At 38.0% G+C, this 14,225-nt stretch overlaps 1 protein-coding gene across 3 annotated transcripts in view; it reads right to left on the bottom strand.

Moving 5' to 3' along the window:
- Positions 1 to 14,225, bottom strand: part of THSD4 (thrombospondin type 1 domain containing 4) — a 349,965-nt gene that overhangs the window by 22,736 nt on the left and 313,004 nt on the right. For all 3 annotated transcript variants that reach the window (XM_075100208.1, XM_075100207.1, XM_075100209.1), the window contains 4 exons: positions 10,747 to 10,922; positions 6,906 to 7,002; positions 5,736 to 5,978; positions 404 to 533 (listed from right to left, as the gene is read on the bottom strand). In XM_075100208.1, coding sequence (XP_074956309.1) covers positions 404 to 533; positions 5,736 to 5,978; positions 6,906 to 7,002; positions 10,747 to 10,922 — 646 coding nt within the window. The remainder of the gene's footprint in view (positions 1 to 403; positions 534 to 5,735; positions 5,979 to 6,905; positions 7,003 to 10,746; positions 10,923 to 14,225) is intronic.

Here is a 14,225-nt window from a genome sequence, read left to right as displayed (position 1 = left end):
ACCATGGAATGAACAGGTGGGTAACTACAGCACACTGATCCAACATGGAGTGATATAACCTACAGAGCCTCTTCTTTAGACAGGTATACGCAGACATCTGTCACTTGAAAAAATGTATCCACAGACGGACCACGAATAGTGTGTGTGCCTGAGCAATGACACAAATTTTGATAAATCACTACACTCACTTGTTGCCAACTTCCCTTTTGTATTCTGTGAATGCTATTGCTCCCTGTGAAGGGCAAAAAGGCCACCAACAACTAAGGAAAAAATACCCACTACACTTTATGACACAAATGCATAGTACTTAGTTCAGACTAGTTTCCTACTTAGAATAGCCTCTTTCACATGCAAAACCTCAGTGACATTGGCTTATTTTACTTGACAAATTGTAATATCTTACAAAGCTGGACATGGGAAGAGGTTGCAGGCCTCCTCTTCTGGAATGGGTTTGGTGCTGCTCTCACAGTAACTCTCAGATACCTCCTCATGAGTGATTCTGTTGACACAGTGAAAAACTGGGTACTGTGACCCTGAAATGAAGAAGAAAATTAGGTGATGCATTGCAAAAGGACTCTGCAGTATAATCCATAACAGTATCATCCAATACTGATGCAGAAAGGAAAAGCATAACTTAACAACAAGAAATATAGACTAAGATTTTATCAAAAATTTCCAAATGTGAGAGCTGGATGTTCTACTGTTTATGTTGTAGTATTAGGGAAGTCCTTAGTATATAGAAAGTACAGCCTGGCATTGTACGAAAGGTTGAAAAAACATGCTCCTTGGTCTGCATGAGATCTTTATAGTGCAGAGAGTACAAATATTAAGTATTCAGGCAATTTAAAAAACATGCAGCCAAGCAGCCGCAACACAAGCTTGAGAGGAGGAAAAATTTAGCAGTCATTCTGCTGTGATTCTGGAGAGAGTCTGAGCCTCATTATTTTAGAGTTACATAGTGAGTAAACACATGTAAGTATTATCCACTTTACCTCGTTTTTGAGGCATAGATTCATAAGATGAAGCTTACAGGTTAAACATTTCTGTAGACTACAGACTCACTAAAAATTACTACTGTCCATATTTAATGCTTGGTCTTTAAATAATTTTCATACTAGAGTAGAAAGACAGAACTCTACTTCTGTTACTGTTGCAAATTGACTACCACAATGATGACAAAGAGCAAGGTGCTAAGTGAAAAGTCAGAGTACATTAACAAGTTTCCTGACACAGGTGATTGAGAAGCCAACCAGGAAAGGTGCTCTGCTAGACCTGATACATAAAAAGAAGGAAGAAAAAGTCAGGGATGTGAAAATCAGGGGCACCTTTGGCTGCAGTGACCATGAAATAGGTGAGTTCGTATTCTAAGAGGAGGGAGCAGGGCAAAGAGCAAGACTACAACCCTGAAAAGCAGACTCAAACCTCTTCAGAGATCTGCTTGGAAGAATCCCATGGGTTAAAGCCCTAGAGTTAAGAAGGATCCAGGAGAGTTAGTGGATTTTCAAAGACCACCTCCTCCAAGCTCAAGAAAGATACATCTCAACAAGTAGTAAATCAAGCAAAGACGGCAGGAGGCCTGCATGGATAAGCAAGGTGCTCGTAACTAAACTTAGACCAAAAAAGGAAGTACAAGAGATGTAAGCAGGGGCAGGTGATCCCAGAGGAGTACAGAGGTGCTGTCTGATTATACACTGATGGGGTTAGGACAGGCAAGGCCTACCTGGAGTTGAATCTGGCAAGGGATGTGAAAGGCAACTCTACAATTACATAAACAGCAAAAGTTCAGTTCTTTTTAGAAAGTAGTATTAAAGTCTGCTGATTCTCTCCCTGCAATGTTTATACCATGTAAAGTGGCAGCAACCTCTCCTCTCACTGTGGTACAGCAATGGCACAGGATGCTGCCATGGTAACAGGAGCCATTTGGTTACAAGAGAAACAGGGCTTAGCAAAACAGAAGTGTCAAGGTACAACTCACAACTGCCATTTGAAGCTAGACCCACTGTCTTAAAAACTGGGTGATTTTAGTTGTTTTAGGCAGAAGTAACTCCAAATGACTAATTATTTATTGGTACTGAAGCCTTATTAGTGCAGATATTCAGAATTATGCAGAGAAATAAACCACAAACAGGAAAATTAACTCTGAACTGAAAGAGAAATGTTTGGCTTAGGTTAGACCTTTCTTCCACAGAATGAAATAAGCACAAGTGGAATGCTATTCAACCAGGGAAGCAGATACACTTCTTCCTGTAAACTTCTTCTGGTATGCTTTCATCCCTTTCTTGGAATGCTTTCCTTCTCAGATTTCATGTGTGCCATTTTGCCTTTGAAATGCATAGATGATGTGTAATCATTCTGAATAAGGCTGTATTTTAAAAGTAAAACTATACTGACTGACCTTGATATTAACAATATACTTCAGAATTTGGCAAAATGTGGGGTACAACCTGAAGACAGTCACAAATGCCTAATTCTCAGTGTTTGCAATCAGAAATAGAATGAGGTAAAAATTCAGGTGGCTTAAGCAAGCAGTTTTTCAACAGAACTCATACTGTTCATGCTCACACTGCTCTTGTCTGAAACACCTACGTTTATCTGGGAAAGCTACCACTCTATCTCAGGAATGAACCCCATACAACAGTGTCTCTAGACCAAGCATCAGAAAGATTACAGAAAAGTGGTTTTTTTTTCATGATACTGGCAAGATAGGAGGAAACAGGGCACAAGTTATCAGTACAATAGCTTCATCTTTCTGCAAAATAGTCTTCTTACTTCCTTACATCAAAATATATGTCTGCAAATTTACAAAAACCAAACTGCCATGCCTCTGAGTCAAAGGCAAAAAGAAGTCCCATCTTGCCTAGAAGACCTAGGCAATTTGCACAGAAATCTTAGCTGCATCTTTGTTGATATTTGTGTCTAAAGAGAGCATAGAAAAAGGCTAGGTTCTAACAGTTAAAGCTTATGTACCTCAAATGTGGGTTTACTAAAGCCTGCACTGTCAGTGACACTGATTCATAAGATTATTGACGCTACAAGTCTTAGGCCACTGGATTGAGTATCAGTTTTCTCCAGCTTTCCATTTCTAATTATCCACTTTACCTTGCAGTCTTTGTCTAAGTTCTGTGGTTAATTAGCTCCACATTTTTTACCTCTTGGAGCTCAAAAGCTCTATAGATTTAATAGTAACTTCTAAATAATTTTAAAAATTGTAATATCGTATTTTGAAATTAACAATTCAAACATCTCGCCCTGGGTTTACTGAAATAAATTTCCTTTGGCATGCAGCCAACAGGTAACTTATACTTGTGATCAAGAAATAGAAAGAAAGGAGATTAATACATTCAGCCATGTATTAAAAAAATATTGCACCAGAGATCTGTAGTAATTCTAAATTATTACTTTAAATCAAATAAGGGTGGCTGTAGTTGATGGTAACTGTTGGCTGGCACACTTCAATTTTGGGACAGAAAATTAAAAATTACAATTCCCACTAAAGTTATATTTGTTCAAGAATTTAATTCTATCACAAGCAAGGCTTTGTACCTCACCAGCTAGCTTTCACTAGCACTTCCAAAAAAGCTATTATATTTTCTGTAATCTAAGGAGAAAATCAGCAGTTTTCACTCTTTAACCTCCTTTCTAATTCTTCTTTAAAAAAGTAACAAAGATGCTGCCATGATTGATAACAAATTACACATCAAAAGTAATTTCCAAGGTGTAGATAACAGTTTAAGGCACGGGCTGTGTTCAGAGAAGATGAAGTGAGGTAGTCCTCCTGTAAGATCTTTCAGACAAAATTTGGACAAAGTTCCTGTGGCTCCAGGACTGGAGGAATTTGCAGTGTACCAGCCCTCTTCTCTCTAGACAACAGAGAGGGATGATGTGCTGGTTCATTTCCCTGACAGGATGCAGTAGCAGTTTCCACACTGTCCACATTCTAGCAGACCTATTTGCTCAGTCATCTTAAATGAAAATCTGGGACAAGAGTTGGTGGCAGTTCTCATGGGAAGCATTTTCAGTTTTTTAAAAATGGTTATAGTCTTTTTTTTCCAAGCCAACGTTTTACTGGAAAGTGCTTTGAAATCCCATAGCTTTTCATCAGAACTGTTAATTTATATCCTCCCTTTTCCCTTAGGTAGCACAAAAATAAATTTTCTTTCTTTTCTTTCTTTCTCCTTCCAACTTAAAATTTCCTAATGTTATTTAGATTTGACAGGCTCATTTTGAAAAAAAAAAAAAACCACAACAGAAAATTGAAGACCACACATCATCTACGTTTCTGTTTGAATAAATAAAGTAGCAGAAAAAAGGAAAACATGGGAAAAGGGAAAAAGAACTAAGTGTCCTATATTGAACACACAAAATGAAAACAAAGCCTTAAATAGTACAAGATTTCTTTCTGATTTTTTCACTCCATTTTTGTCAGCCTATATAACCTAGTTTGACTTGAAATGCCTTAGGGGCATCAGGCATTAACACAGGCTTCTCATACCAAGATCACAAGGAATGTTCATACAGTCTCAACAGTGTCAAGGATCCTGCTCTCAAGGTCTGCTTTCTTTTGAATTTAACTTGATCAGAACACGCACACATTCTCCATATAATGGGAAAAGAAATACTCATTTTTGACAGTTCTCTTGCTAAACTTCATGGAGTAAATTTAAGCTGTACAGGACGCTGAAAGATAGCCTTTTAATTCTGTTTTCCTACAATTTTGTTATCATCATTTTGACTCAGATTTAATTAAATCCACTGCCAACAGCTACCAGCTCTCTGAAGAAATGGCAAGAAATATGTTCAAGTGTCCATAAGGTCCATACAAAATACAGCCAAGACTTCTATGACATGAAGGAAGAAGACATTTCGCCTGATGTGTTCCTGCAACTGCATCATAAATCACCTGATTTGGATACTAAATTCACCACATGTATGATAATCCAGACACTCAGGAGGTAATGCTTACTGACAGCTGCTAAACAATAATCATGTGCAATTAAGGATTCTGCCCATATGACTTGTACTAAGGATGCATAATGTATTTAGATCCCAACCAAAATAATTCCTCCTTTTCTCCACAAAAAGGCTGACTTCAAAAAGCCTTCTGACTTTCATAGGCTATATTTTAGCTCTAACACTTTGCAGTAATTTCTCCAAGGAAAAGAAGTGTTCTCAGTATACTGGGAAGCAATTTTGACTGGTATCAATATTGCTGGATTTTTTTAGCTCTATCTGTAGCTATAACATGGACACTCATCTGGCCTTGGACCAAAATAGCAAATTGTCCTCTCGAACGAATTAGGAAGCAAATGTTCTCAATGTATATGAACTGGCGACAGTCAGCTGAGTTCCCTTGCCAGTATGTCTTTTTTCAAAGAAAACTCTTGACAAAGACACAAAAAGCACTGAGGGTGTATCTGACAATGCTGGAGCAGCCAACTGGAAGGGTAAAGAATTCAAAGAATGTTGAGGAAAGCAGCTGTGTATCAAGGGTGTGACAGAGAGCAGCTTGCCATAAAAGCCTGAAATATTTCCTTTCAGAGGCAAATGCTATATATTCCCTTTTAATTTACATACTTTGATTTTAATATTTTCATTTTTGTTGTTTCTACTGATTTAAATATAAGCACACATAATAATACTGATGTGTCTTTTGCTTGTAAAAGAAGAGAAAACACACTGCGTCTTCCTTCCATCCTTTCCATCTACTTTCTGTGCACAGTGTATGAAGCACTTACCTTTCCCACATGTAGTGGAGCACTCAGTTTTTCCGATCTGTTTCCAGTTGTGTTCTCGGTTTTGTCTTGGTGGTTGCACAGCAGGTGCCTGGTTTTCTGGTTGATGAGAAGGAAATCTTCCTGGCTGAATAACTGGAAAAGTTCCAGCTGACTGTCCAGTGAGAGTATCTGTCTCCTTATGCAAATCCTCATCCTCATGATTTGTACTTTCTCGCATTCCTAACTGACCATTCAAGGGCTCCCCTGACAGTGGACAATAAAAAAAAAGTAAAATAATGAACCTCACTTGCAAATATCTGTCTGTGTTTTCATCCACTAATAATCACAACTGGACCATCATAAAACTTGAAAGCAGCTTTAATCTGCTATGCAGAGACCTCCTAATGGTGTCCTGCAAAGATTATGTTGTTTTAAACTAAGATAACAAAGTCTCAGCCAGCAAATACATCAAAAACTGAAGAATCTCCAAACACACTGTACCATTAATGCACCCAGTGTCAAAATTTCCCAGAGGTGGTTTTTTTTTTGGTACCATGCTCTGAACTCTGTGCCTTCCATGTCAAAGCACAGCTGCTCCTTGTTACAAACAGACTGCAAACACACTTAGAAATTTGTCAAGGCAAGTCATGAGCTTTAAAAGTAGGACCAAACTTGCTTGCAAATTTTCTACTGTCCTTCAGAACTTCATACCAGTACACACAGCACATATCCACAGCTCAGTCAGCGGCACGAGCTGTCCAGATCCCAGCTTGGAAATGCAACAGTTTTGGGTTTGATCCTCTCCAGTTGGAAGAGGAAAGAGAGACTGTGAAGCGTTGCTTTAAATTATCTCAAACTTTGAAGAGAAAGATCATGTTCTATTTAGTTTCTGAGACATGGTTACAACACTCCAGCTCAAGCAACACCATGGTTAACATTTTAACAACAAAATTGTTACTGAAAGCAGAAATATGTGACCAGATTCCCTGCTACAGTATAAATAGTCCCTGCCAGTATTAATTCACTGAAGTTACCAAATCTATGCAAACTTCTCTTTCAACATGTAGGGTGAAAATCTGTACCTCTCCCACAACAATGGCAGCATTTACACTGAGTTTAATGGTATTAATTTCTCCATTAGCTTATTGGGTAACAAAAGGTGTTTAATAATAGGAAATAGTGGCATTTTACCTGGCCTCCTGTGAGCAAGCAGCTGAGGACTAATGACATTGTCTCCTGGAATGATATACTCATAATGTATACCTGGGTTAGGCTGCTGATGTATCATCTAAAAAGAGAAAGAGCCACATATTCAGTTCTTCCACTTATTATGTTACTAGTACTTAAATATGTACTTGAACTGATCAACTACATAATGTTATTTATGATTGGTCAGAATAGAAACAATGGTTAATACCTGTCTCCAAAAAATGAAAGAAAAATAGTTTCTGGAAAAAAATAAGAAAACACAGGTTTGCAAATTGAGCTAACTTGTGATGGCAGAGAAACTGTTTCTCTAAATCTTTTTTTAAGAATGTAAACCCGACATGCTTGGGGCGAAGGCGCAGCTGTGGGCTGCACCAGCCACGGCCTCGCCTCTTGCCAATGTGAGCAGCAGAGGCTCACAGCAGGCCTCAGCAGCAGAAGAGACGGTCCTAAGGTCACCAAAACATTCTCAGATAGAAGGATCTTGACAGATGCCTGAGAAAACATAAGCAAGGAAGAAACAAAGCAGAAAAAAATAAATACCACAGACCTCAATCTACAAGTCTGCTTTTTTTAAGGTTTATCAATTGTACTTGAACGGAGCACATGCAGACAGCACATGTGTTATTCTGCATGTAACATCTCACAAATCAAACTGTTCCTTTCATCCCCATGCAGCTACCTCCGCTGCACTCAATGGAGACTCAACAATCAACTAGCTAAAATTACTAACATTATTCTGCTCTCACCATAAGCACTTCTCAGTAAAGATCAAGTGAGCAGATTACAAAGGCCCCCATACTTATTACAGCTGCTGAAAAGTGCCCGTGCAACCCTCCTGCATCCTTCCACATTCATTTTCAGCTGAATGAAGATGTACTGTAAGTGCAGACAGACTTGCACTGCTTTACAGCTAGGCACAACAACTCTGTTGAAGTGTTCTTTATGAAACACAGGCAGGAACCATAAGGTTTTCTTCTTTAAATGTGAAAATTAAGCTGAGTGTTTTCAGAATACTGCTGCACAAGTCTATGTGAGCTGACATGAGCATGCCTCGGAAAGTCAGTGTCACTTCTTGTGTACTTGTTTAAGCAGTTAGGCATAATTAGACTTGAGCAAGATATGAATTCATGAAAGCTTTTTAAAACTGTTAGCAGCATACTCCATACCCAGCTGGCTTGTATTACATTGCTGCTGCTGAGAGCTTGAGCATACTCACACCAGAAATGCAGGGATGCCATCAGCTACTAATTTCACTAGTTTAGCTTTGATTACTTCAGTACTGCTTCTACTGACATCACTGCTTTTAAAGTCCTGAACTCTTTGTGGGGATCAGTCTGGTAGAAGCCTGGGATTACACTTTAAGTACTTTTTTTAAAAAAAAACAAACCAAACAAACACTAGCTAGCTTGCACTAGCTCTTTGGTTCTGACAATGAGCCAAAAGTCATGCTATGCCAATGGCTTTATAACCCAGCAGAGCATACTTAGGCTTCAAGGGTTCACTAAATTAGTCACACCAATTAACACCAACTAGGGATTCAGACCTTTGTTTTTCCTTGTGTCAAAATAACTTTTTCCTTGCCAAATATAATAGCTGTTCCTCCAAACTCTGTCCCTCAGAGATCATTCACTTTTCTGAACGACCTGTAATACTTTTTGTAAGGGTTGGTCCTTCCCATGTCACTTTGTTATCCAAAAAAATACACCCTCTTTGTGCTTGGTCCTGAGAGAACTGAGCACTGTGGGAAGATGACTTCAGCAGAAGACCAGCCCCCAGCTTCCAGAACCAACACCCAGTTCTTAAGATGGTGACAGGAACAGCTTTCCAATGGTTCCCATGGTTTTTGCATCACATTTCTCAAAACAACTGACAGGCACATGTTATAAAGAGCTTAACTGGTGAAGTCCCTATGAATATACTGTCACACCTTTCCTGCAGGAAAATACCTGGATTTGTACAATAGTTTTGCTTTGAGTTAGTGGACCTAAGTCTTTTGTTTTGAGTTAGTGGACCTAAGTCTTTGTAGCAATGTATACTTCACACTTGGACAAAACTTGCATCTCTTTTTATCTTACTAATTATAACCTGCTGTAACTTCAGAGAGCTTTTTCCTCTACAGTTTTAGAGTAGAAGAAAGACTTAATAATCTCAGGGAAAAAAAAGAATAGAAAGCCAATTAGAGTTCCCATCTGCAAATCGCTTCATTTTCTACACAGAGTATTGATGAAAAGAGAATTATATGATTGAGGAACTGCAAGACAAAGTTTGAAAAAAGACGTCTCTATCTGCATGGCTACAAATTTCAAACCCGTAAGAGAGGCTATGTCATACTGATGATTGATTTTCTTTCATCTAGCACTATCCATTTTTATCTTCCCACACTATATTGAAAAAGACACTAAAATATCACCTTATAATGTATTATAGCATTCCTCAGATCTACAAGAAACATCTCAGATAAGAGTCCAGTCAAATTAGATCTGGCGATCCATAATAGCAGCTACAGAGCAAAATTGATAAAGCTATGCCCATCATGCCAGCTTTCTTATATTCACTGCAAAAGCTAAAAATAAGAGACTAAGCCTAAACTAAAACATTAAAGTATGATAAATTTAAGCTTAAGGGTTTTTTATGGTATTACTTTGAAAATATCTGTTTAATCCATTTCCTAATCCTTTCCTCTTGGGGTCATTATGTATTAGGCATCAATCAGCTGGCAATAAAAGCTTGAGACCAAACATCAGCTCACAGCAGGAATGTAACTACACAATGCCACATATCTTTTAAAAACATGGAGTCTGCATTGAAGAATATAGGAGCTGAACCATTTAATCTTCCGGGCTTTTGCCAGTCTTAAATTGTAATTAATCAGAAATTATCCAAAAAGAACTAATTACACTGCTTTATTAAGACACCATAGAGCAGATGGGGAATCACTTTGCCAACATCTAACTTTTTCCAGCTGAGTAATCAGGGTAGTTACTATTCATTTCTCTATGAAACAACCCAGCATACTCACTTTTCCACCCCATATTTCACTTAAGGGCAAAAAAGCCATAGCTGGATGAAACAACTGTATCACCAGTTAATATAGTTTTTTCAATGAATGGATTTTGCCACATGAAAGTGTATAATCTCAGAACATGCCATTTATCTTTGAATATGTTGTAATCTATTCCATTGTATTCCAAATTGTATTTTTTATTTCAATATGATGCAATAGAAGTCCTATCTGAAGTAAACAGCTTTTTCAATATGATTCCCCCTTCTTAGCCACAATTTGTCTTCTCTCTTCCTTTCTCAAATGGCTGTTACCCATGGTGTCCTAGCACAGCTTCATATTAAAACTGCTCTGCTACAAATCCCAGATTCTGTAGTTGTCTGGACTGAGATATCTTTTAAACAAAACAGAGATGGTATCACTTGGTGAGAGCCCTTGTCTGATTCAGGTATTTGCTTCAGTTCACTGTAGAATTAAACTATGCCAAATTTGCCTGAGTAGGAAAGTATTCAGTTCAGAAAAAAACACAACCCAGACAACTGTATGCTTTATCTATATTTTACTGAAACAGTAAAATTGGTTTGATTGGATCAGTAAGTCTGAGAGAAAAAGGTTTCATGATTATTTAGATTTCTTATGATCTGGGGCAAGATGAAAGCAACAGCAAGCAATAGTAAAATATCAAAAATAATGTTTCAAAATTAAAGGAAGAAAACAGTAACAAAGTATAGGTACTGAACGGAATTTTAGTGTTGCATGTTAACAACAAACTAAACATTTTTTTTTCCATCAGGAAGATTAATCAAAATTCAAGAAACTTACATAGACATCAAGGACTTCATTTGTTGGACCATCAGCTAAAAACGACTCTCCTGCAGTGCTGGAGATCTCATTTGGGCGTTTATAAGTGAACATCGTCCCACCACCTTCATATCTCCCAGGTCGATCAATTGCCCAGTTTCCATTGATGATGGACCGTCCTGATCGACTCCGCAGTGCTGTAGAGGATGAGGACAGAAGCACAAGGACTTGGATCAGAGGAAATCACCCTTATATACTGGTGCCCAAACCAACCCCCAAAGGTGCATTACACTGTTAGGTGTTCTCTGATGCCAAGGCCAAAGCTGTGTGGCTGCTGAAAACAACAGTTAAATTAGTAGTTGTGTGAAAAAAACACAAGCCTAGAAAACTTAGTACAAACACTCGGTATGTTTATGTTGCAAGAAAAGAAAGAAAAATCAAACAGAGCTTGGAAACCTTTTTCAACAGTTTCTCATACGTTGTCATGTGACTCTCAGCATACATTGAACACACATGGATGACGAGAAAGTGGTTTTCCTCCACTTCCTTCCCATTGAATTGACTATTTTGTGATTTAGACAGAACAAAACATAGAGGCAATTACAGAATATCAGTACATTATAAAATGCAGAAGCACCAAACAATTTAGGGACTCATGAATGTCCTGGGTTGCCAAATATTCCAGTTATTCTTCATGAAACCATTTGGCTACTCCCTACATTTCCTTTTCAGACATGATTCTTTTTGCCAGAACATCTGAAAAGCCCTGATACACAGCACTGTGTGGAATGACAAGCTCTCTGAAAATGCCAGCAGGATCTCTTGTGTAAGGAAAAGCGACTTTGCAAATCACATACTAGCCAAGGAGGATGAAATACTGATTCAATTATCCAGTTGTGCAGTACAGTCCCTTTGCCATCATGGGCAAGTCACTGATTTCTAGGTGCCTCTGTTCCCTATTGTTCCTACTTCCTTTATCTGTATGTGACTGTAATTTTAAGACCTTAAGATCAGAAACTGCTGCCACATACATGTGCATAACTTTATGCAATATTACAGTTATGTATTTTAAGATATAGTAATATATTGACACTGAAACCACTTCATACATTGTTTAAGTATACAAGAAAGACAAGACCCTTTCTCTAAAGGCTCTACTCAAAGATTTTCTGTTTTATTACAAAAGAATTTGCTTTTAAATATGGATTTTGAAACAGACAACAAAATCTACTAGTATCCTTAGCTGTATGTCATGGTTTAACCTGGGTGGCAACCAAACCCCACACAGCTGCTCAACTCATTCCCCCCACAGTGAGATGGGGGTGAGAATCAGAAAAAGTGAGAAAACTCGCTGGTTGAGATAAAGACAGTTTAATAGGTAAAACAAAAGCCTTGCACGTAAGCAAAGCAAAACAAGGAATTCATTTGCTGCTTCCCATGGGCAGGGAGGTGTTCAGCCACCTCCAAGAAAGCAGGGCTCCATCATGCATAGTTACTATTACTTTGGAAGACAAATACCATCACTCTGAGTGTGTGTCCCTCTTCCCCCAGCTTTATATGCTGAGCATGACATTATAATGGTGTGAGATATCCCTGTGGTCAATTGGGATCAGCTGTCCTGCCTGTGTCCCCACCCAGCTCCTTGTGCACCCCCAGCCCACTCGCTGGTGGGGTGGGGTGAGGAGCAGAAAAGGCCCTGACTCTGGGCAAGCACTGCTCAGCGGTAACTAAAACATCCCTGTATGATCAACACTCTCTCCAGCACAAATCCAAAACACAGCTCCATACAGGCTACTGTGAAGAAAATTAACTCTATTCCAGCCAAAACCAGAGCATTCTATATTGCTTGGCAATCTACTTTTTAATGCAAATCAAAGGCATGAGCTTTGAACTTATAAAAATTGAGGCTTGAGGAGTTATTCCAGAGACTGTTTCTTCTTTGCCCTCTCACAACAACTGTGATACTCAGGTAAAATGCTTTCACCATTATACACACCTATTATTCTGCTGGGAAAAACTTAAAAAGCCTACATGCATGGCCTAAATGATGGGAATTGTATTTATGCCATTAATTCCAAAGTAATACACATTACAGAAGAAACTTAAATTGTTCTTACATATTCCAGAGATCTGAATTAACTGAATTAATTAACAGAAGCAGTCTTTCTGCTTTCACTGCAGGATCTTGGTGAAGAACATCAGTGTGACTGCATAGTAAGAAACAGTCACAAAACATCAATGCAAAGGTGCGTTATGTTAAGATAAAAAAAAGACAGCACAAGAGAACCATACTGCAAATATCACGATTCTTTTATATAAATTAGTGATTTTAAGAGCAATACCATTGCCATATTTCAGAAACCGTTTCAATCACTTCATTACTCTTCTTTGAGTACCCCTTACTGAAAGAAAGCCCTCTGTATTGAGAAAATTCCACAGTTACAGATAAATACCCAGACAAATATAGGTGTATGGACTAAAAATCAATTATTCCAACTCAAAACAAAAAAATAAGGTAAAGTAATGGAAAAGAAAAGTTTGTAAAATCAAAAAGAATACTTTTCAGACAATGAATGTCTATAGGCCTATCAACTTCAACAAGAAGCTGTTGAAGGGAGCACTTTAATAAGACTCAAGAAGGGACTGGCATGGTAGATTTTTTTTTTAATTAATAAAAGTAAATAGCTGCAAAGGAACATTCTGACATTGAAGGTTTGAACTTCATAATATCCTCTGTATATTCGGCTAAGACCTATAACTTGAGCAGATTATTTTATATTTGCCAACTGCACATTCCTACAATATCTTATGAAACACCTTAATGTTGGTCACTACAAAATACAGCGAATTGTTTGTTCTTGATTCACAGAGCAAGTTCTGTAACCCTACTGGAAGACTGAGTTGATATCCAGGCTTAAAGACAACCCAGAATAGAAGAACTCAGAAGAGAACATACTGGGTGAAGGGATAGTGACACTGTCAGTGTCCTTCCCTTGTTAAGTTGCCAGATTCAAAGTCTTTTTCTCCTATGGTTGCTGCTAACTAACAAACTACTTTAATTTAGTTAACATTGGTTAAACTGTTTATAGAAGATTACTTCATTGTGTTTTTTGATAAATTTTGCAAGCAGTGCTTAGATACCATCATGTACTTACATCTCTTGTAAGTCCTTACAATTGTTACTTGCTAATGAAAAAGCAATAGTTCATTAGACAAAGTGGGTGACTTTATCAGTCTTCAAGCATCAACCAGCTAGAATTTTCAGTTCTGTTTGTGATTTCAAGTCAGCTTGCATTAGTTTGCCTTACAATACATGCAGACACAGAAGTATGCAATACTAATATATTACCTAACTACTCATAAGGATTTGAATTGCAGTTGTATGGGCTTTATTAATCATACCTGCACTAAACTGATACCGTCACACATCTAGAAAGGCTAACGACTCAGCAACCTGCTTTTTCAAAGTGGAGTAATAAATGATATGACAACACATGTGC

The sequence above is a fragment of the Phalacrocorax aristotelis genome, chromosome 7, assembly GCF_949628215.1.
Source record: "Phalacrocorax aristotelis chromosome 7, bGulAri2.1, whole genome shotgun sequence".
NCBI lineage: Eukaryota > Metazoa > Chordata > Aves > Suliformes > Phalacrocoracidae > Phalacrocorax > Phalacrocorax aristotelis.
This window is presented reverse-complemented; position numbering and strand designations above follow the sequence as displayed.